We start from the raw sequence: 23,668 nt of genomic DNA on the forward strand, positions 1-23,668 counted from the left end.
AACACTAAAATACCATAACCTATTAAACATTAAAAGCTTCCCTAAACAGGGCTGCCTTCAGATGTCTTCTAAAAGTCTGGTAGTTGTTTTTCTTTTTGACATCTGGTGGCAGGGCGTTCCACAGGGCGGGCGCCACTACCGAGAAGGCCCTCTGCCTGGTTCCCTGTAACTTGGCTTCTCGCAGTGAGGGAACAACCAGAAGGCCCTCAGAGCTGGACCTCAGTGTCTGGGCTGAACGATGGGGGTGGAGACGCTCCTTAAGGTATACTGGACCGAGGCCATTTAGAGCTTTAAAGGTCAGCACCAACACTTTGAATTGTGCTCGGAAACGTACCGGGAGCCAATTTAAGTCTTTCAAGACCAGTGTTATATGGTCTCGGCGCCCGCTCCCAGTCACCAGTCTAGCTGCTGCATTCTGGATTAATTGCAGTTTCCGTGTCACCTTCAAAGGTAGCCCCACGTAGAGCGCATTGCAGTAGTCCAAGCGGGAGATAACCAGAGCATGCACCACTCTGGCAAGACAGTCCGTGGTCAGATAGGGTCTCATCCTGCGTACCAGATGGAGCTGGTAGGCAGCTGCCCTGGACACAGAATTGACCTGCGCCTCCATGGACAGCTGTGAGTCCAAAATGACTCCCAGGCTGCGCACCTGGTCCTTCAGGGGCACAGTTACCCTATTCAGGACCAGGGAGTCCTCCACACCTGCCCGCCCCCTGTCCCCCAAGAACAGAACTTCTGTCTTGTCAGGATTCAACCTCAATCTGTTAGCCACCTCCAGGCACTCACACAGGACCTTCACTGGTTCTGATTTGAAAGGGAGGTAGAGCTGGGTGTCATCTGCATATTGATGGACACCCAGCCCCAACCCCCTGATGATCTCTCCCTCCTTGTTTCCGCTGAGCATGTTGCCCGCAGCCTCCCTAGAGGCTCCTGCCGCGGCCCCCTCCCCGAGGGTCCCCCCCCCCGGCTTGGGCGCCGCCAGACGCACCGCGATCTCGGAGGGATCCCCCGAAGCCCCCGCACCGGAGCGCGGCCTTGTCTCCGCCCACAGCCCGCCGAAGCCCCGCCCCCGCTCTAGGCACCCTGACGTTCTCCGCTCTTCTTCTGCCCCGATGCCGATTGGTCCCGGCGCGTCACGTGACGCGGACCGAGCTCTCCGGGCGCCAAATTCAAACAACCGGGAGGGACGAAGGAAAAGGCGGCGGCGGCGGCGGCGGCGGAGCCGGGCGAAGGGCGAAGAGGCCGCGGCCCGAAGAGGCAGGCGGCGCTTGCCAAAGACACGCGCGCGCGCCCGCCCCGGCAGGAGCCAAGCGCGGGTCCCCCTCCCGCCCCGGAGCCGAGCGGCGAAGCCCGAGGAGGAGATTCCCGGCCGGGAGCGAGCGAGCGAGCGAGGCGGCGCTGCCGAAGGTGACGTAAGCTCGGCGTCTCAACGGCGCTTTCAGTTAAGGCGCTAGTCCTGCGCGAACTCGCCCCGCGGCCAGGAGGGGCCTCGGCCGGAAGGCCGCGGGGCCAAGGAGCCCCAGAAAGGCGCTGCTGCTGCTGGTGGTGGTGCTACTGTTACTATTACTACTACTACTACTACTACTACTACTATTATTATTATATTCATACCCCACCTTTTTCTCTGCTAAAGAGCTGCTAAAAACGTAGAAAAACCAATCATAAAAAACCCTAAACACTGATAGAATTAAAACCAGATACACGTATAAAATCTGTTTAAAACATACCAGTAACTACAATAAAAACTGCACAGCACCAGCCCTTTCATATAAGTATATGGTTTTCCTACAACAACAAAGAGAGAGAAAAGCTTAACAGTACAGTAATTGCTATTGAATTTCCAGCTTTTGCCTGACTCTGTCCCTTGCTTCATTTCCCCCCCACCTTGGGCAAGGCTGGGAATATGAGGGTGTTTTATGGGCAGCAGCAGTGAGGTGCAATTATTGCTTATTATTGTTTTTGTTGGTGGCAAGGAAAACAATGGTATGTAAGCAGGAGAATTCCTAGATGTCAAGATCCAGTTTGGGCAAGTACAGTACTCTTTGGTGCAAGAACCCCAGCACAGATTTTAAATCACAGAATGTGCAGCAAAGCAAGGAAGTATAAGCTGTTAAACCTTTAAAATATGCCCTTCTAAATTCCTTCTAAAGTTCCCCTTTTCCCCTAGCATAGAAAAAAAAGTAAGATAATAATGTTTTATTTATAAACTCCAAAGACCAAGTTCATATGCTTTTCCATACAGCAGTCAGAAAATGTTTCACAGGCAGTAAAACCTGATTTAGTTGCAATAGTGGAAGTTCCTAAATTATTGGTATAGGAACACAATAATGGCTTGTAAGAGCCATGCAGTCTGAGCTGTAGCAACCAGCTCAAAACCTTTGCACACTTTGAACTTCTCTGGTAGCCTGAAGGTGAATAAAGGCTTGATTACTTAGTCCCTTCCAAGGTGAGAAAAGCCTAGCGGGTGACAGCTTATTCTGTGGTTTTAATACTTTAGTGCATTGATTAGACTTAAGCATGTTGGTTATATGAGGCTAGTTATCCCACAGTTTTCTTATAAAAGAATGCAACCATTCTGCAAAGCAAGATTGAGGTGCTTCTTATGGACCAGTATTCATGAAGGCAGGAAATGACAGCAATTTGTCCAAAAAACACTACGGCAGAGACTACATGGTACACATGCATCAGCACAACCAGACACCTTCATCTGCCCTAACTGCATCCAAAACAAGTCTTTCCCATACTGGTCTCTAGAGACACACCATGTGCCATAACTCTCCGATGGTTTGACTTCACCTCCAAAAGCACAGGCTTCCATTGTCTCAAATGGATACCAACTAACATTCTCTTAAACTGGCCAAAAAAAGAAAGAATCAGCATCACTTGTATAATAAATAGAATAAATATTAAAAGTATTTTCCTTTTCCTTCTGGCTGATCAGCCATGCTGAACTTCTGGGGGAAAGTGCTAAGTCTTGAGCAGTTCTGGAGTTAGTACTAAATAATAAATAAATGCACCACTTTGGGTTTGCAATTCTACATACACTTACCTGGAAGTATGTTCTAATGAACTTCAGACAATGATGTATACAGTGGACGCTCAGGCTGCGAACGTGATCCGTGCGGGAGGCACGTTCGCAACCTGCAGCGCCGCGTCTGCGCACGTGCAGGTTGCGAATTGGCACTTATGCGCATGCGCAAAGCACGATTTAGCGCTTCTGTGCATGCATGACCGCCGAAACCCAGAAGTAACCCGTTTCAGTACTTCCGGGTTTCGGCGGGTCCATAACCCAAAAAAACGCAACCTGAAGCGTCTGTAACCCGAGGTATGACTGTATGATCAGCTACATGAATAGGCAACTTTGAATAAACTGTTCATGTGTAAACAAATAGATGGGCAAAGAAGGTCATTACTACCCAGTCCTTTTGCTCAATCATCAATGTCAGTTGCAACAAGAGTTTACAAAGTTACCAAGTTCTTCACATGGGGTGATTATAATAGCTAAGATTTTTAAAGGGATGAATGTTAGCCATATTTTGAAGACTGCTCATTGTGATGCTGGGAAAAGCTTGTGTAGCTCCTACGTGCTTGATGCCGAAGGGAGAGTAATAATAACCTCCATGGAATGTTGGGCATTCCTACTGGTTGGCCTCTGTTAACGGCTACATGGAGACTGTGGAGGGGCAGGTCTGTCACATAGGACCTTGATGAGATGAGTTCATCTTATTTTTGTGCTCCATTTGGTGAGAGAATGTTGTTATTAATTACTCTAACATTAGCAGCTTGCTGAGCTAGCTCCCTTGGGAAATACCTTCCAGTTTAGTTATTCCTGAACATTTGAGCCTCGTTACCATGGGGATAGGGACGTGGGTGGCGCTGTGGGTTAAACCACAGTGCCTAGGGCTTGCCGATCAGAAGGTCGGTGGTTTGAATCCCTGCGATGGGGTGAGCTCCCGTTGCTCGGTCCATGCTCCTGCCAACCTAGCAGTTCGAAAGCATGTCAAAGTGCAAGTAGATAAATAGGTACCGCTCCGGTGGGAAGGTAAATGGCATTTCCGTGCGCTGCTCTGGTTTGCCAGAAGCGGCTTAGTCATGCTGGCCACATGACCCGGAAGCTGTACGCCAGCTCCCTCAGCCAGTAAAGCGAGATGAGCGCCGCAACCCCAGAGTCGGCCACGACTGGACCTAATGGTCAGGGGTCCCTTTAACTTTACCATGGAGATAAGACAAATGTATACGTCCCTCTTGTTCTCCATTAAATCTGATCAGTTACATCTATGTTCACCAGAATAGCCACGGGAGCAAAGATTTCTGATTTCAAGAAACGACAGTTGGATAGATTTTTGAAGAATGGCTTGTGCTTTCTCAAATGGTTGTCCTTCAGCTCAGGAACATGTTTCCCCTTTTCCTCTATTTGTTATTTCAATGTGGGACTTTCCCCGCCAGTTCTTCTGGGGCAGAGGTTTTCAAAACTGAACTTGGGAGAAACCGTAATGGCAGAGTTTGCTCATCACTGCTCCTCTTCCCTTGTTTTGTATGTATGGTTGCAGGAGTGTTTGGGATGCGTTCTGAAGTGAATTTTGGCAAAGCAGGATGAGCTTGGCCAAAGCCTTACATGAACCAAGAGCTGGCCATGTTCTGAGGTGCAAAGACTTCTTATGGAGGCAGCCAATACAGTTTTCTTTGGGTGATACCGGGATTATGAAGGTTTTTATCTCATTTCCTTGCAGGATCTGCTTTTTTCCAGGGGAAAAAGTAGTGGCAAAGCCATTGCCAGCTGTTTCCAGTACTTACGGGATGAAATGGGGACAACTCGAATTCTTTTTACATGGCATAGCAAGAGTTTTTATCTTACATGAGACAGGAAGAACACAAAAGGACTTCTTGATTAGAGTATATTCTGGTGTTGTAATTTGTATGGTGTGACAAAGTATTTTCCTTTCATCCATTATATTCTGAATGCTCTTATGGGTGAATAATGCAAAGACATTCAAGACGCTTGTAACAGTTCTTGTTTATTATATACACTGCAAAATGAAATTAAGAAATTTATTTTTAAATAAATAAATACCGGGATTGTGAAGGATTTTATCTCGTTTCCTTGCAGGATCAGCTTTTTTCCAGGGAAAAAGTAGTTGCCAGGACATTGCCAGCTGTTTCCAGTACTTACGGGAGGAAATGGGGAAAACCTCAGATAATACACTAGTAAAAATCAATGAAACTCTTAGTCCCGTCTATTTATGGCTTTAAAGGTAATAATAACCAGTGCCTTGCATTGTGCCCAGAATACAAGCAGGAGCCCCCGGTTTAACAGACACTTGCTAACCCATTCCCATCAGAAGGCGGGCTGCTCCATTTGTACTAGTTGAAGCTTCTAAACTATCATTAAGGGTAGCCCTACATTAAGAACATTTCAGTAATCTAGACTCAAAATTATGAAGGCAAGAAAGACTTCAGCTTCTGAATCTGGAAAGAGGCTGGAGCCTTCTCTCCCCATGGTGCAAAAATCAAGGTTTGCCAGCTTCTGTGCTTGCCTCTTCTCAATGGTGAGAGCCTACCACACTGGCAGGGTTTGAAATTAGCAGGGCGCCAGGTACTTTCTCGCCTAAAAATTATCCATTTGTGAGCACCTCAAAAGGTCTGGGTGACATTTTCTGCGCCTGGCTGACACTCAAGGATTACTGAAATGTATGTGCTTTGAAGCCTCAAAGCATATGTTAAGGATAGGCAATATGTTAAGGAGTTTAACAATAAAGAGTAGAGTGTTTTGAAAACTGAAGTATGGTACCAGTACTTTTATTGTAAACACCAAATTAAACAAGTATTAACAATTTCCATTCATACTTGTTTAATTTGTGTGATATTAACAATGTGTCACTTTTGTGAATTGCATATTAGTTCATGCTTAACAAAATAATAAATAAAAAGTGTTGCTGACCCTTCCCAGAAATGGCAACTAGACTTTCTGTTTTGGTGCCCACAACCCAGGTCCCAGGAGCCATTTGGCTCCTAGCTTTTCTATCCCAATTTCTAACACTGCACGCTGGGAGTTCATCATGAAAATATCTTGTTGTTTAGTTGTTTAGTCGTGTCCGACTCTTCGTGACCCCCTGGACCAGAGCACGCCAGGCACTCCTGTCTTCCACTGCCTCCCGCAGTTTGGTCCAACTCATGCTGGTAGCTTCGAGAACACTATCCAACCATCTCGTCATCTGTTGTCCCCTTCTCCTTGTGCCCTCCATCTTTCCCAACATCAGGGTCTTTTCCAGGGAGTCTTCTCTTAGTTAGTTAATAAGTTAGATATGAGATTGATATCCTACCCCTCAGTATTAGTGCTCGCAGACGTAGAGCAGCTTGAAGATTTTTATTTTTTTTAAATCAAAATTAAACAATTCAGAAACAGTTTAAAATACAGTGGTGCCCCGCAAGACGAATGCCTCGCAAGACGAAAAACTCGCTAGACGAAAGGGTTTTCCGTTTTTGCGTTGCTTCGCTAGACGAATTTCCCTATAGGCTTGCTTCGCAAGACGAAAATGTCTTTTTTTAAAGCCGCTTGAAGAGGCGCAGTTGCGACAGACCGTGCTTCGCAAGACGAAAAACATCGCAAGACGAAAAGACTCACGGAACGAATTCTTTTCGTCTTGCAAGGCACCACTGTAGTAGAGCAGTAAAAACACATTGGCAATAGGATTAAAATCTTAGTGCTCAAAGACAAAAGTGTCAGGCACTTGGGTGTAACTGAACCAGCGCTTCCAAGGCCCATCTCCTGCTCTTTGCCGCTTGCTTTTCCTTAGGTCTGGGACCTCAGGAGGGCAGGCAGACGGGGCCCTCTAGGCTGTCCAGGAGGAATTGCACTTGATGTACTAGTCCGACAGGGTGGAAAGCAATTCATGCCAGATCAAACAGCACCTTCAAGCTTTGAGTGCCACTCCATCCAGAACAGAATGCCACCTGCCCAGTCCTTTGAATTACCCACTAACTTTAACTCCATCTTTTCTGAATTCAGCTGCAGTTTATTTGCTCACATCCCATCCAAACTTTTATAGCTAGCAGCATATTTTTTATGGTAATGAGAAAGCCTGATAGCACATTCCCTCCAAGAATAAGGAAATTAAAGTCTTATTCTGAGCTTTAATTTCTTTATTTCCTTAATTTTGCTAAGCCTTGCACACAAACCACAAAAGTTACTGGCCCAAATGAAAAGTTAGTAGCTGCCTGACTGTTCATATCTGGGCTGGTCATTTCTAGCACATTAATGTTCCCAAAGGGAGAGGGGAATCCAGTTCTAAACTCCAGTTTAGAAAACTTTCCTTGCCTGATCTAGCTAACAGACCATAGGCAACCCAGTCCATGCATAACAACAGTGGCAAACCATATGCTTTTAGGAAGCCACCAACAGGGCCTGGGAGGCAGTAGCCTTTGTGTTGCTCCCCATAAAATGATATTCAGAGATGTACTGTTTCTGAAGCTTTGATGTTGCATATGTATCATTAATCAGCTCTTATTTTGCATACCTGCATTTACTGTGTTTACTGCATTTACTATTTGATCCTGAGGTAGAGTAGCGGGGCGGGACCCACTGGTTCAAGGTGGGGCACAATATCAAGAAATGGATCCTCAAAAACATGTTTGGGTTAAATGTGGACCCAAGGTTTGAAAAGGTTGAAGATTCCTACTGTAGAAGACCATTCATTCATTAAAAAAGCATATTGCAGGAAACCTAGCAGCTGATTTCAAGACACTCCCTCGCAATTTGTCACATGTTCTCATAACTGGACAGAAATGTTGTTCTTTGTGTTTTTCAGGTTCCTTCATTCTGTCCTCAATGGAGATTGACTGCACAGGTCAAGGATGAAGAGCAGCCCTCACAGGCCCCTGATTCTCAAGAGACGGAAGCTGTCTTTCCCACATAGCGATGCGGCGAGCACCTTAGCAGGAGATGAGCCAAGTGGCCAGAATGTTGGGTCTCCTAAGCAGGAAGAAGCAAAGCCTAAGGAGCACGGCACAAACAAAACGGAACCCGGAAATCGAGAAGTCCCTGTGGGGGGGATTAAGATAATAGACCACCCGACCTTGTCAGATGCCCAGGTGGTAGCTATTCCTGCTAACACAGATGTCCAAAGTATCATTGATGCTCTAACAGCCAAGGGGAAAGAATCTGGCAGTAATGGGCCTAGCAAATTTATTCTCATCAGTAGCGGCTCTCCTAGAATGGAGAGAAGAGAGTTCAAGAATCTTTTCAAATCTGATGAGGAGCACAGCACTGCCCACGACAAGGCAGGAGAGGATGAAAAGTACATTGGGCAAAACTCTGCATTAATGGAAGAGTTGCTGTCTATGGATGGACGAGAACCGGAAGAAAACAGTATGTAGTTCTTTTTCTTATGACACATGGGGCAGCCCTCTCTTTGATTGACTGCTGCTAGTTGGTGGGGGGAGGGACAGGGTCTATTCGGGGGTGGGGAAGGGTGGCTTTTAGGCAGTGCATTTTGGGTCTACTCACCAGTATGGCGTACCATCACCTCTTTTGTGCTGGCACCAACAACGCATATATCAAGATGCGAGTACTAGCACCTCTTTTTTAACCCCAAAAGCACTGCTTTCAGGAGAGAGGAGTTGGTGCAAAATACACTATTCCAAAATGGCAAAGAGGGTGGTGGTGGAAAGTGTACCAGGTATTATCCGTTCCCTTACCTGCCTGTGTGCAGTGCTCTGTCCTGGAGCCCCAGGTTGGTGGGAATGGAGGGTGCTGTTGGGTGCTTGTGCCCTGGAGTCTTGAAGCAGGGAACCTGTTCTAAGCAGAGAGGCGTTAGCCTGTCCTCACAACAGATTGCTATTCTGTACAACGTTCTCTTTTTGTGTGCAAAGTGCACTTTCCTCATAGTCTCCCATCTCTGAAGTTGCCGCTTGAGAGTGGCAAGTGTGCAGAGCATGAGGCCAGAGATATATAGCCCCATTCAATGTACCCTGTAATTGGCAATTAAAGTGGAAGTGTCTTTATGTGTGAGTAATAAGGGTTAGGGTAAGGGACACGGGTGGCGCTGTGGGTTAAACCACAGAGCCTAGGACTTGCCGATCAGAAGGTCGGCGGTTTGAATCCCCGTGACGGGGTGAGCTCCTGTTGCTCGGTCCCTGCTCCTGCCAACCTAGCAGTTCGAAAGCATGTCAAAGTGCAAGTAGATAAATAGGTACCACTCCGGTGGGAAGGTAAACGGCGTTTCCATGCGCTGCTCTGGTTTGCCAGAAGCGGCTTAGTCATGCTGGCCACATGACTGTACGCTGGCTCCCTCGGCCAGTAAAGTGAGATGAGCGCCGCAACCCCCGAGTCGGCCACGACTGGACCTAATGGTCAGGGGTCCCTTTACCTTTTAATATGAAAATGACAGCAGGCTGTGACCGAATGGTGCTTTGCACCATGTACTATATAATCTGCTGTGACAGCCTGGGTAGGAAAGGCAGAGGTACAGGGGAAGGTGTTTGTTACATTTCCCCTGCTGGGGAAATGGATTTCTTTGCATCGGGTTCAGAGCAAAGACAGGGGCATGTCTATGGAATGAGTATAGGAAATGGAGGAGGTCACAATTCTGCTACTTTGAATGTGGTAGGCAGGAAAAATTGTGGTGAAACTAGAACAAATCTTTCCAGGCAAGGGACGAGGCAGCCTTAAGGATAACAGAGCAAAAGTGGGGGAGCTTATGGTTTAAATCTGTGGATGTCAGTTTCCAATCTTTAAATTATATATTGTCTTTTACTAAAGATTCATAAAAGACTGGTAAAATCATAGCACCATAGAATTATAGAGTTGGAGGGGACCCCAAGGCTCATCTAGTCCAACCCCTTGCATTCCAGGAATTACAACATATAATAATGGGAATAGAATCTAGTATAGTCAAACCATGGTTCTCAAGCGGCTCCATTTTCGAATGTTTCGGCTCCCAAACACTGAAAACCCGGAAGTAAATGTTCTGGTTTTCGAACGTTTTTCGGAACCCAGATGTCCAACGCAGCTTCTGCTTGAGTGCAAGAAGCTCTTGCAACCAGTCGGAAGCTGCGCCTCAGTTGCTGAACGTTTCAGAAGTTGAATGGTCTTCCAGTACGGATTATGTTCGACAACCGAGATTGACTGTTCTCCTTCAACGATAATATCTACATTCTTAAATTTCTGTCTGTCAGACTGTACTTCAAGGCACAGAAGCAGGACCAATAACATGTTGGCAACCATAACTGTGCATGGGATTGAGCAGCGACAGTATGTGAAGTTCAGTTTATTTCAAGTGCTGCTGCCCAAACTCCATTGTGGGCCTCTCTCTCTACTTAAAACTCTGAACTCTGTCTGCTTAAGGCACAAGCTTGAAGCCTTCTTTTGGGAATCTAGGACTACAGAATGAGAACTTAAGAGTTTGTATTTATCTAGGCAGTGCGGAGACAACAAGCAGTGTCTTGGACAACAGTCTGACTAACATTCAGTGGCTGGGCAATATGAGCTCTAGTGGACTGAGCCCTTGCAGTGTGAAAAAGGAAACAGAGAAGGAGAACCAGACCCCCAAGCAGAAAGCTATTAAGGTAAGCAAGGTGTGCAGCCAAATAACAGCCAAGGAAAGAGAAGCCGAGCCAGGTGTCTGTGCATAGGGCCAGACTGCAATTCAGAGACTCCTCTTGTACCTGCACTCTCGTGAGACCAGGCTGCAGAGACTCCTCTCATCTCTTGATTTCCCAGTGTTGGTCTGCCCCCTTCTACCCACTGTAGTGAGCAGGAGAGGGAGGGAAGGAAGGAGGTAGACAGAAGGACCAGCAGTGCTTCTAGTGTGGGATAGGCTGCTGTTGACTTTTTATCTTCAGGCACTTCACAATTTAATGTGCAGAGGAGATCTCTGGATTGGTAACTGCAACCCTGTATGGGCAAGGAGGCTCACTGCAAACTGGCTGAACACTGCAGATATTTATATTTATGGTGCCAAATGTTCCATGAAATGTCCTTGGTTAGATGGGAACCGTCATTCTTAAGTGCACCTTTCTTTCACCTGATAGCAATGGCAGGCTACGTGTTCCCAGCGTATGGGTTGCTTTAATTCATATTTGCATAATGCTATAAATAATAATGGATTGCAATTATTACATTGCAATCCCACCTTGACGTTCACCAGGGAGAGAACAGCTGGTGCAGGGTCATGCGGTGAACAGCTTTGTTGCTTGGGAGGAATTTAAACCTGACTCATGTCCCACATTCTGCTCACTGCAGCACACAGACTATGTAGTTTCACAAACACAGTAAGGAAACCTGGGTTTTCCTAATGTAAGCCTCAATGTTATGTTTCTGCTAAATTAACCGTACATAGCATAAGAAGGGAAGACCGTTGCCATGCTGCAGTTTGGCTGGCGGTCACAGGTAGGCCTGCGAATTACAGTATTGCAACAGACTTCTGTGAAATGCTTTGCTAATGGACCTTGAGAAGAGAAGAGGACTAGGGAAATGCATGCAGGTGGGCAGCCCAGACAATTTGCAGAAGAACTATTAGAGCAGGCTGGGGCAGCTTCCCTAAAACCGTCCTGTTCTGCCACCACTCTGCACCTCCCTGCTCCTGAGGCAGAAGCGTTGTCTGGGCGAGATGCACAGGAAGACCATGGGTTCACAGTCAGACTGAGCAGGATTTCACCCCTGCTTATCCTTTGATGAATGGAGGTTTAATCCTGCTCAGTTTGCTAGGATTCCATCCAAGCCCGCTCCTGATTCAGGCAGGGCTGGTATCCCCTGCCCACTCCCATTGTTTTAGCCCCACCCAGCTGTCAGATTTGGCCAAGAGGGCCGATCAAAGTAAAGATCTCACTCATGGAGCCAAAAAGGTTTCCTCTCTCTGAGGAGCAGGTGAGGGCTTCACGAGTGGGGGTTGGCAAGCAGGGAAGCAGCCCTGTGGACTTTAAATATTTGCCCATTAAAATGGCTAACCCTAACCTATTCAGAGGTTCACTGTTTGGTACATCAAAATCCAGACGCTCTTCATATAACTAACATTCTACAGGCCCTGCACCCTTCATATTGTCTTCTTGTCAGGCCGAGGAAGGTTCTGCAGCATCTTCCTCTACGACCTCATGGCAGGAGTCCTTCTCTGAACGTCCCCCCTACTCCTATATGGCCATGATCCAGTTTGCCATCAACAGCACTGAGAAGAAGCGCATGATGCTGAAAGATATCTACACCTGGATTGAGGATCATTTCCCTTATTTCAAGCATGTAGCCAAGCCCGGCTGGAAGGTAACAAACACTGTGACCTGTAAAGCTTGCATGAGGAAAAGCGAGGGGAGAAAGTGCATTACGCAAACAACTATCAGTTTTCTCCCTTCAGGTGCAAATGTTACCAGGGCTATGTGTATTCTGCAGGAAAAAAATTAAAATGCTGTTCCAAGAAAAGCAGAATCCTGCAACTTACGTTAACCATAGAAATTAAGCACATTAACATAATTCATCTGCTTTTGCATAATTCTGTTTTTCTTGTTTTGAATAGGATTCCCCCTGTTTCTTATGTTCAGTCTGTAGCAGGCTTGGGAACACCCCAAGGTTTGGAGAAGTACAGTCATACCTCTAGTTGTGTTAGGTTCATGTTGCGGATTTTCAGGTTGCAAATGCGGCAAACCCGGAAGTTTATACTTCCAGGTTTCGCCACACACGCAGAAGTGTTCTGCGCGCTTCGCACATGCGCAGGAGCGCTCAATTGCATCACACGCAGAAGCGGCGCTCTACTTATGGACTTTTCGGGGTGCGAAAGGCACCCCGGAACGGATCGCATCCGTAAGTAGAGGTACCACTGTACAAAAAACATTGGGGGAGGACTACAGGCGGCGGCGGGGGGGGGGGGGGGAGTTTCTCAGTAGCCATGTAATGCTGACTGTGAGGTCAAGGGGAAGACAAAGGCAGGTAGAACAGAAGGGGGAACTTGCCAACTAATGGAAGCATTGAAAAGGAGCAGTCTGCACTGCAGTGTTTTGTTATAGGTCCATATTGTGAATAATTCCTTGAGTTTACTTTCACAAGGAGGGGTAAGGAGCTATGCACTCCTATTCCACACCTGTGCTTCTGAGATTTCTGCAGGTATTATCCTTCAAAGTGGGTGAACATCTTTTCAGCCAGAAATGCTACAAACCTGTGGTTGTGTATTTTTTCTTGTTTCGTTTTTAAGAAAATTGAGGTTCTCAGGAAGTTTTGCTGTACAATTTATTTCACTTTCTGTGCTTTCCTGATACCTGTGCAGAATTGCAGCGCGCGCGCACACACACACAAACATATGCATATGCATATAGCTAATAAAACGAGGATGAAAAGCAGTTTGATATGAACAGGCATTGATGTGAACCCTTTGTGGAGTTGCATTATTGCAGAAATTAACAATCTTGATGAGCCTGGCGTTTTTAGTATGCATGTGAGGTTATAGTCACTCATTTATGGTCTCTTGCCATACTGTATATTTACAATGCCTTGCCCACAAATTCCTGGGGGAGAGAGTGTATATACCTGCCATCTGTGTTACGCTGTTCTAAATTATTGTGGAAGCAACTCCATGCAATTGCATGTAAGAAAGCCACACATCAGTGTGCATCACTTGATCATTTAGCATTTGTGGGTCCAGTGGTTTGTGTGAAGCGACTTTACTGAAGCATATTATATGTGCTGCTTGACTTCTGATGGATTGTTCACATTTATATGGAAAACATCCATTTGTACTGCAGCCGTGAAGTGATGACTATAAGTATTAACTGGCCTTGGGGCCATGGAAGTGAATTCAGAATATGAAGTGAACCACAAAACAGTTTACTTAAATTGGCAAGCAAAATCTCCTGGTTCAGACATGCATGCTCATCAGTTCCTGACTCCAAAACCAAGCATCTGTTTGCCTATACAAAGAAGTCGCCACATAATAATCACCACAAACAGAACCCCCGTATCACCAGATGCTACCTTAAATGAAATAGTTCTCAACTTTACTCAGACTTCTTGTCTGAATAAAGCAAGGAGGGAGAAGCACTGAACGGAAAACGAGGGCTCTTTTAAACTTTGCCCTGCTGCTCAACTGCCTTGTGCAAGAGAGATAAAAGATACAGAGCCCTCAAATATTTCACAGTACCTTCACATAATGTATTTCACTCCTGGTACCAGTTCCAGATCCAATACAGTAATTTAGAAGAGATACTTTATTAACGAGCAAAGTTCCATATAAACACAACATCCACCAACTGAATTTAATCTTCTCTCACTGAACAAGCCAACTCAGAGGCTTGCTCTTAAGAAGCCATTCGTCTTAAAGGTACAGTAACAGATTATCAGCATTGGGGAGTGTGGGCAGATGGGGCTGCGCCAGAGGGGAGAGGATAAGGAATGGAAATGGGGAGTGATCGGTGCAAGGGAGAGTTGAGAAAAGTAAGGAGGGTGAATGGAAAAGGGGAGTGAAGATGAAAATATGGGAGCAAAGAGGGAGGAATGGGAGTGAAGATGGAAGCAGGGGCATGAAATGGTCTGAAGAATAATGGGCTGGTCACTTCAAAATTGAGCAGAAGGCAAAAAGGGTGCTTAGTAGTTACAATGTGTGGGAGGAGCAAGATGCATCAGGTTACCATAGGGCTGGTTTGTGTACAAAGGAGCTTGCACAAAGGGAGGAGGAGTCATGGACATGGGGGTAAAGGTGAAAATGGGTGCAAAGTAGGGCTACAGAAGAGAAGCGGCTTGCAAAATCGGGTTGGAAAGGTGAAAAGTGATCTCAGCAGTTGCATGGGGTGGGAAGAGGAAGCCCTAGGGGGTTAAAGTGGGGAATATGGCAGGGGCATACAGAGGATTCAAAGCCAAGGTCTTTGTGAATTATCAAGATTTTATCTGAAGAATCCACTGATAACAAAAAACAGCAAGCATTTCTCCTTTCCCATCCAGAACTCTATAAGGCACAATCTTTCTCTTCATGACATGTTTGTTCGAGAGACATCTGCCAATGGCAAAATCTCATTCTGGACCATTCACCCTGAAGCCAACCGCTATTTGACACTGGACCAAGTGTTCAAAGTGAGTACCTTTCATGCAGAAAAGGAGATTGCCCTACCAATTTCTCAAGCACCTGGCTATTTCCATTCTGAGGAGGCAGGTGAAGACATGCTGATGAGCATTCGATCACCTAGGTTTGGTATTAGAAGGGAAATGGATCACTTGAATTCACAGAAAGGAAAGTCTTAAGTACTGGTGTGGCTATAAACCTTTTAAAAGGGTTAAAGAATGCTATCTCATTGTCTAGATAAGTGTGGGGAACATGTGGCCCTCCAAATGTTGCTGGACTTCAACTCCCATAGCCAATGGTTAGGGATGATGGGAATTGTAGTCCAGGAGTATCCAGAGGGCCACAGGATGTGGAACTAACATACTTTGATTTCAGTAAGCCTTTTGACACAAGTCCTCCATGAAATTCTTGCAGAGAAGCTGGTAAAATTTGGGCTGCAGAAGATTATTGTTAGGTGGAATTGTAGCTGGTTGACTGACCGAACCCCAAGAGTGCTCACTAATGTTGGAAAAAAGTGGAAAAAAGTGACAAATGGGGTGCCACAGGGTTCTGTCCTGAGCCTGTTGTTGTTCTCTGTCTTTATATACAAGTTGGATTAAGGAATTGAAGGGATGTTTATCAAATTAGCAGATGACACCAAACTGGGAGGGGTAGCTAATGCTGCGGAAGACAGAATCAGGATAACAGATTGGAGAGCTGAGCCAAAAGTAACAACATGAATTTCAATAGGACAAATGAAAGGTTCTGCACTTAGGCAGGAAGAACCAGATGCACAAGTATAAGATCAGGGACAACTGGTTTGCAGTGGTACATGTGAAAAGGATCCACAAGCTTAACATGACTCAACAGCATGATGCAGCAGCAAAGAGCTAATGCTGTTCTAGGCTGTATCAACAGAAGTCTAGTGTCCAGATCAAGGGAAGGAAGAGTCCCACTCTATTCTGCCTTGGTCAGACCCCACCTGGAATACTTCAACCAGTTCTGGGCACCACAATTTAAGAAGGATAATGACAAGGTAGAATGTGTGCAGGAGAACTATCTGACAGAGCTGTATGACAGTGGAACTGACTACCTTGGAAGGTAGTGGACTCCTTTATTGAAGGTTTTTAAACAGCTTGGATGGCCATCTGTCTGGAATTCTTTAGCTGTGATTCCTGCATTGCAGGATAGGACCAGGTGATCCTTTGGGTCCCTTCCAACTCTGCCATGATTCTATGGTCCCCACCTCTAGTCTAGACACATGAATTCCTGGTCGCCATTGAGAAGTCATTTTTAAACATTGGGATGAAAACTGCTCCTAGGAATTAATGGAGAAATCCGATATATTAACATAGTAGTCAATGGGTAGCAGTATGTCTACCCTCAAGCAAAAGGCATTCATCTGAAAAATTTGTTTTTCACAAATGTTCAAAAAATGTCAAATCCAGATCGTTACCTGCCATTGCAGTTTGTAAAGGGCTTGGCTGACAGAGAGGCAGCCTGTTAATGCTTCAGGCTGGAGGTTAGGCAGAGATTTGGATTCCCTCTGTACAAAATATGTCTCAGGTTTCTTCTAAGCCAAATCCACAGCATATTTGCATATCGAAGCCTTGCACTCCAGTGCCTTGTATATGCAAATGGCTTGTGTGTATAAAGGTTGGCAAAAATTTAAAAATAACACACACTCCAAGACCCTAAGGAAGAAAAGGGGCTAATTTTTTCCATTTTTGCATTTCTCCATGGATTGCTATGGACAACCCACACTTCTTTCCTTGCTAAGAGAAAGTTGTGTTTGGGGGCGGAGGGTTGCATGAACCTGGAAACCCGCTTTGTGGTTTGGCCTGGTTATTTTAAAAGTTTTTGTTGAAAAGTGCCTGCTCCTTGTTCTCCCCCAATCTAGCCTCAAACCAGGGCTAACCTTCTGATCATTGGAAGCTCTGGAAGCGTTTGGTATTGTACAAAACTTTCAGCATACTTTCTCACTGAGGACTCACAGATTGTTCTGTACTGTCTGCTGTGCCCAAATGTTCCTTTGTTCTCCGGTTTAGCTGACAATTTCCTTTTCATTCCTTTTGTATACTTGGCCACCACCAGCCACTGGATGTGCAGTCACCAGCATCACCCGGGCTCTTGGAATCAGTAAGACCTTCCCTCCTGGTTGGGCTTGGGTTTCTTTCTTCCCTCTTTCGGTGCCTGCAGATGTATAGAGGTTGCTTTACTAGTCAGAGCTGAGATCCTCCTGCAGCTTCCCCTTCTGTGCCTCCTTCAAGTGTGTGGAAAATGCAGGGGCCGCCTTGGCTACCTACAGTCATGCTACTCGGACCGATGAGTGGATACTTAAGTTTATTCACCGCCTATTAATTTGGGGGAACAAGCAAATATTTGGTCAAATGGTGGGTTTTCAGTACATTCAAAAAAACCCCAAAAACCTGCAAGTGCATTTTTAGATTATTTCTGTTGTAATGCTTGGTTTAAAGGAGCAAATGAAGCCTCTTAATATATATTTCTAGAACACGGTGAGAGAGAGCACAATGGGGGGGTGAGTGGAGGGCATCATCGCTTGCATCCTGACAGCAGCCAACAATGCTGATAGGACTGAAACTAAAAGCTCTTTTCCATGTGATGATAATCTTGCAAATAGCTAGTTTGACTGACTCCGTGTATCGAGTGGCGCTGTCTCTGCTTGCTGCTGCTCCTTTTCTTCTGCCATTGTGCTCAAGCATGTTGAACTTGGGTAGAACGAAACACACTGCACAATTAATCTTTTTATCTTTATTTCTTCAGGCAGTGAGAGTTATCAAACTCAGCTCCTTTTTCTCTCCACCCCCCTTCCTGCCTGAAGGACAGCTGTGGAAGGAGTTCTGTTGTGCCACCTCTGTCAGGCTCTATGGGGTTTGTGGGGTGACAGTCAGCAAAGACAAGGGTGTCTGCTTGCAGCAGGAGGTGACACATATTGCCCCATAGCTCTGTGGCAGTTAAATTTCTTATATTAGTTCAGCACTGCCCTCCGGATCCATACAAAGCGGTTGGGCAATTGCAGCTTCTCTAACTTTTGTTTTCTTGTCTCTCTTAATCTAAAACTAATGTAGCAGCAAAAACGGCACATTCCAGATCTACAGAAGAGTATGAGAGGCACTAGTGGTCGTAAAAATGAGCCACAGGCTGCACGTGAGTGTATACTCTACATCTCTACCAATCTCAAAGAAAGTGGCAAAATTCTTCTCCCTAACGAAACCCCAACAGTGGATTTAATGGGAACTGTGACAAGGGCGTTTTCTACACATGTTGGAGGTATTCACCTGGTGTGCATGTGAGGGCTGGAGGGCTGTAACGGAAAAGGCAAAGCAAGGCAGGAAGCAGAGACCAGCAAAGCAAAGTTCAGGGGGTAAATGTCAGTCCTCCGTAAGGGACAGGCAGAATTCTTAGCCTGGGGGTGAACGCCTGTGTGAAACTGCAGCCCCGCAGAAGAGCCTCCAGGCACTCAGCAATACCTGGCAGTACCTGCTACATGAGAGCACGTAAGCTTACTTGCAGACAGTCCCAGGTTCAATGCTTACTTCTCCACTTAAAGAAGTACAGGAAAAGGCCTCTGTTGCCCGTCAGAGTAGCACTGATCTGGCAGGATCCTGGGTTAACTCTACAGAAGGCAGCTTCATTATTCAAGATCTTTCCAAGCTTCTTCCCCTGCGTCTGTCTGGGTATAATACAAACTCCACTAACTGGCTAAGGACTGGGACTTTCCGTGTATGTGAAGACACTGAAAAATTCCCAGGTTTGAAATAAAAGGTCTATGTACAACCATAAACCATAAAGTAGTGATCTACTTCCCAAGCCACAAGTTGTCAGTAGAATACTCACAATAGTCAGTCTAGTGCTTCCATTCCCAGAAAAGCAGCAAGGAATTACTCTTGTGTGCAGTTTTGAATCGAAGGAGGACACTGATGCAACTGAGATGAAAGCAGAGATTTCCCAGTACAAAACTGGGAAGGCTCTGGTGGCTGATCAATTAAAATTGAGGAAGTACCTTTTATAGATACTGGGCTAAGACCTCTTTTTTCCTTCCTAGGCCGAAAAATGAAGCCCTTGCTGCCACGTGTCAACTCCTACCTAGTTCCAATTCACTTTCCTTTGAGTCAGTCCGTCATCCTTCAACCTTCTTCAAAGATGCCTCTTCCTGCATCTCAGGGTGCCTCAGAGACCATGCAGAGCAGCAAACCCGTGTGCATTGCTCCAAAGGTCAGACTGTATGTCAGTACCCAACTCCATGCTTGTGCCTGAGAATGAGAAGAAATTTGCAGCCTGGCTGTCAGGGCAGGCATTTCCCACTTCCAGAGTGGTTCCCCTCATTCCACATTTGTACTGAGGCCTTGATTTGATAGTGCTGCTTTGTAAAGGATATTGCACTCATTGGGTATAATTGCCACAATCACCCGAAACATTATTATCATCATCAGATAAAATAAAAAAATTCCTTCCAGTAGCAACTTAGAGACCAATTAAGTTTGTTATTGGTATGAGCTTTTGTGTGCATGCACACTTCTTCAGATAGCTTGTTGATGGACTTCCATTTCATGCGGCTCAATGTGGTGCCTTCCATAGTTCTAGTTGCAGGTAGATAGCCGTGTTGGTCTGCTGTAGTCTATGGCAGACCAACACGGCTACCTACCTGTAACTATCATCATCAGATGTATGCGTCACTTATTGTATACTATACATCACATCTTTAAGCAACCTAAAAAAGATTGAGAACCAAAAAGGCATAGCAGAAAATAAAAGCAATACATTAAAACCGCTTCAATGACTCATAAAGAAGCCCTCCAAAATTATGAAATTATTTAAATGGTTTTAAAAGCTCTCAAAGCAGCTTACAAAACAAATTAATTACCAGTATACACCAGTAGAAGAAGAGGAGCAAAAAACAGTTGTATTTTGCATTCCCATTTTGTATTTTTCTGTTGTGAACCACCCTGGGATCTTTGGATGAAGGGTGATATACAAATTTAATTAGTAACGAATAAAAAATAAAATACATTTACTGCACAACCGTATGCGTTATCTACTCAAAAGGCAGTCCCATTGGGTTCAGGGGACTTACTCCCAGATAGAATTGAAAACCTAAAGCCAGCATATAGGGATCCCAAATACAATTAAAAGCTTGAAAGAAAAGGATGAATTTTTGGGCCTAAAGGATTAAAATGGAACCTGTCTGAGGAGGGAGTTCCACAGTGCTCTGAACAAGTCCTACAGGATTCAGAGAGCTTTAAATAAGGAGCTGACTAGCTTCCAGCTACCAGCTGCCCACGAGGGCTGATTGGACTTGGGGGTAAAAGGCAGCATTTCTTTCACAGCTGATCCTGTTGAATGTGTGCTGCTTGTGTAACCGAGGGACAGGGAAGATTTGACCCTCCAGATGTTGTTGAACCTTTTGGCTATACCTGCTTCTGGCATGTGGTCCCCCAAGTACTGGAGTGTTTCAGGGGATGAGAGTGACACTGCTCCCCAATACTAAGAGAGACAGAGCAACCTCTTGCTTTGCCCTCATCTTCATATGTCAATTGCCAGGAAGAGATTTCTCCTCACAGTGAACATTTGTGGAAAGCTCGTTACAAATGGTTAAATGATATTAAGCGGAGCACCCATCAAGACACACACGCACACACATCTGTATCTTATTGTAATGTCCTTAACTTTTCTGTTACTTCCTTGTTTTGTGAGGTTTTTTTTTATCAATATCTTGCTGTCAAATATACTTTACTGTCTCTCATTCTGTCTTCCTATTGCAGGTGTTGCCGTCCAGTGAAGAGCCAACCCTGCTCCCAGCTCCCATCCCCATCAAGGAGGAGACTTGTGATGGAGAGTTATCTCCATTTACATCCCAGCAGTCCATAAAGCAGGACGCCTGTTGGATCAGCAAAGAATCATTCGCCGCAGCCCTGCATATAAAAGAGGAGAGTGACAACTTTCATTCCAACACATGGGCCCCTCAGTTCCTCCCCACAGTGTCTACAAAGGTAGAGCCAGAGCAACTGGGTGAACCACCAGACATAGTCCTTCCAGCCCCACCTGCAAAGCAGAAGAGACCATTTACAGCTCTCAAGTCACCATCCCAGAGCAAGTTGGACACACTGGTTATAAAGAGACAAGAGAGGCAAGAAATGGGCAGATCCAGAAGGAAACAGCACTTAGCCCTGCCTTCCTCTGAAGAACCAGTCCTCCTCCTGCAACCCACCAGTAGGTCAGAGTCATGCACGGTGGGAAATGACCCTCCCTTTGCAACGGATACTCATCCTCTGGAAAGTACATCTCAGTTTAGTTGCTCTCAGGGAGAAGTCATTCCTTTTAAATCTGCAATAAAAGAGATGTTCTGCAAGCTGCCCATTTCTTCCGTACCTAGTAAAGCCCCCATAACCACCCCAGCACCATTCCTGGCAACTACTGACCCCTGGAGATTGGCACCTTTTGTCAAGGAAACTAGTGATCTGCTTTGCAGTCCTGTGAGAACCTCTCCAACCTCATTAATATCCCTTCAGGGGAACTTGGACATCCTGGGACTTGGCAGCACTCCCTTAAGGCCATCGTTATGTGATTCTCCACAGCTGCCACTCCTAAATGCAGAAACCAATGACATGGTCTCTGGGCCCTTGACCAGCTCTCCTGCAACTAGCAAACAATCATCCCCAGAGCTTCAGGCCTCTGCTCTTCCTGAAAACCATTCATTCTTGGAAGGCCTAGTCCTGGACACCATGAACGACAGTTTGAGCAAAATCCTACTAGATGTCAGTTTTCCTGGCCTTGAGGATGACAACTTGGGTACTGATCTCAGTTGGTCACAGTTAATTCCTGAACTGAAATGACCACATTTTGTTTATAGATTCTGGTTTAGTGCAAACCACCAAGGGACGCAGTTGGTGGGTTGTTTTTTAACTGACTCCCAAGCTGTTATCACATTAGGATGATCCTATCATATAGCTGGTCATAGAATGATCCAGAAGCTGCTTGGAGTCCTAATGGATATTGCTATTGATTGGACAGAGCCAATCCACTGGACAATCAATGACATCTAAGTCTGTTACTTACAAAACATAGTGAAAATCCCTTTTAATAGCCCTCCCATTTGATAGAGCATCTAATGTACATATGTTGGCCTTTGTATATATTTGTATATTTTAGTGCCTTTTAAAGTATAAAGATGGTGACTAAATGCAAAAGATGAGATTCTTGTATGTTTAATATGTTTAATAACTGCAGAGGGAACATCAGCTGGTTCTGTTTGTAAATAAAAGAGATGCATCTGCCAAAAGTTTTCTGTTACACTACACATTAAATGCAATCCTATGTGGCCTTTGGTCACTTATTTCCACTTATGGAAATAACTATAACAAATAACTATTCTTTGTTTTGTGCCTTTAATAGGAACCTAGCATGAAGGAATTTAGCAGCCAAAGCATTTCCCATTTCTATGTCCATGTGAAGAGAAAGCTTTAGCTGCGCAACTTTTTATTCCAGGCTCCTGTTAAAGGACCAGGAGTAGGGCCAGGAAAAAAATACATTGGCAACCATATTCAGAATTCATACACCAGCAGACTTAAATGTCTCCAATCAATCAGAAAAGGGAGATTTTGATTGCCATAGAGACAACTTATAAATATGCTCGGGTGGGATTTGGAGCTGCTGGGTTTTACATCTCACTGTCACTGCTGATGTCACTTTTCCTGAAACACCTGGTGCTTAAATGCCCAGCAGAGCAGTTGCACGGCTTAGATGCTCTAAAATCCTCCCAGTAGGGCAAAAGTAACTTCTAACTTAGCACAGCCACACTGACAGGTACCACTTTCGAGTAGTGATTCATGCAAGCAGGGTTGGGAAAAACATGGCCACTACCATGTAGGAATGCCTGCCACTGTAGTCAAACCAGGTCAGATGCTGCTTCCTTTATGGGGACATGCTGTTCAAAGTTTTAGAATGGTTGGCTAAAGTGGGGCTCTCTGACTGTTGTTGGACCCAGCTTTCATCAGCCCCAGCAGGGCCAAAAGTGAGGGGTGATGGGGGTCCAGCAACATCTGGAGAGCCAAACCAGATCCAACGCAGGCACCACTTAGCTTCCCAACTTGAGCACTTGATGTAACCTTCAGCAATTAGAGAAATGGGGAAGAGCTTCAAAAATTGATCCCGTAATCTTCATTTGGGGAAAGGGAGCACTTTTAAGCAGGAGATCAAACTTCAAATACACATTTTAAAACCTTGTTTCCCTTCTCTTATATATTATGGGTGAAAAGAAAAGAAAGCAATTGTGTGAAATGTGATTTGTCTTATGCACTGAATAGTCTGGCCTTAAAAAATAAATGAATCAATAACCCCTGCATAGAAGTACTTCAGCCACAGTCTGTGTTTGTGTTTCTTCTAACAACCTATGCAATAAAGCCAGAGTAGAAAGTGTGATTCTGAGCAGTGTGTTTCCTCAGCATCTTTCATGAGTCTGCAAGGGGCCAGCATTTGCCTTTGTGAATTGGTGTCCCCATTCCTCTATTCTTAGAGATTGATTTTCCTTCCTATGGATTGTTCTCAACAATTCCTATAAGGATTTTAGGATCACCAAGCCATTCATTCAGAAGCAGAAGCTGTTCATCAAGAGCCTGGGATGTTTTCTTAATTTCCTTCTA

At 45.3% G+C, this 23,668-nt stretch overlaps 1 protein-coding gene across 8 annotated transcripts; it reads left to right on the forward strand.

Annotated features, from left to right (window-relative positions):
* Positions 1 to 1,173: 1,173 nt before the first annotated feature.
* On the forward strand, positions 1,174 to 23,444 carry FOXM1 (forkhead box M1). 8 transcript variants are annotated; one of them, XM_081019933.1, is made up of 10 exons: positions 1,174 to 1,407; positions 5,108 to 5,252; positions 7,806 to 8,365; positions 10,415 to 10,563; positions 12,050 to 12,250; positions 14,912 to 15,040; positions 17,103 to 17,147; positions 18,098 to 18,176; positions 19,075 to 19,244; positions 20,792 to 23,444. In XM_081019933.1, the coding sequence occupies exons 3-10, from the start codon at positions 7,852 to 7,854 to the stop codon at positions 21,860 to 21,862; spliced, it is 2,358 nt and encodes a 785-aa protein (XP_080876059.1). In that variant the 5' UTR covers positions 1,174 to 1,407; positions 5,108 to 5,252; positions 7,806 to 7,851; the 3' UTR covers positions 21,863 to 23,444. The 8 variants fall into 8 exon arrangements, with proteins under 8 accessions (XP_080876059.1, XP_080876062.1, XP_080876061.1 ...); XM_081019935.1 differs by lacking the exon at positions 1,174 to 1,407 and adding an exon at positions 1,525 to 1,542; XM_081019932.1 differs by lacking the exon at positions 1,174 to 1,407 and adding an exon at positions 3,634 to 3,743.
* The last annotated feature ends 224 nt before the right edge of the window (positions 23,445 to 23,668 follow it).

Source organism: Podarcis pityusensis (assembly GCF_964106645.2).
Source record: "Podarcis pityusensis genome assembly, chromosome: 9".
NCBI lineage: Eukaryota > Metazoa > Chordata > Lepidosauria > Squamata > Lacertidae > Podarcis > Podarcis pityusensis.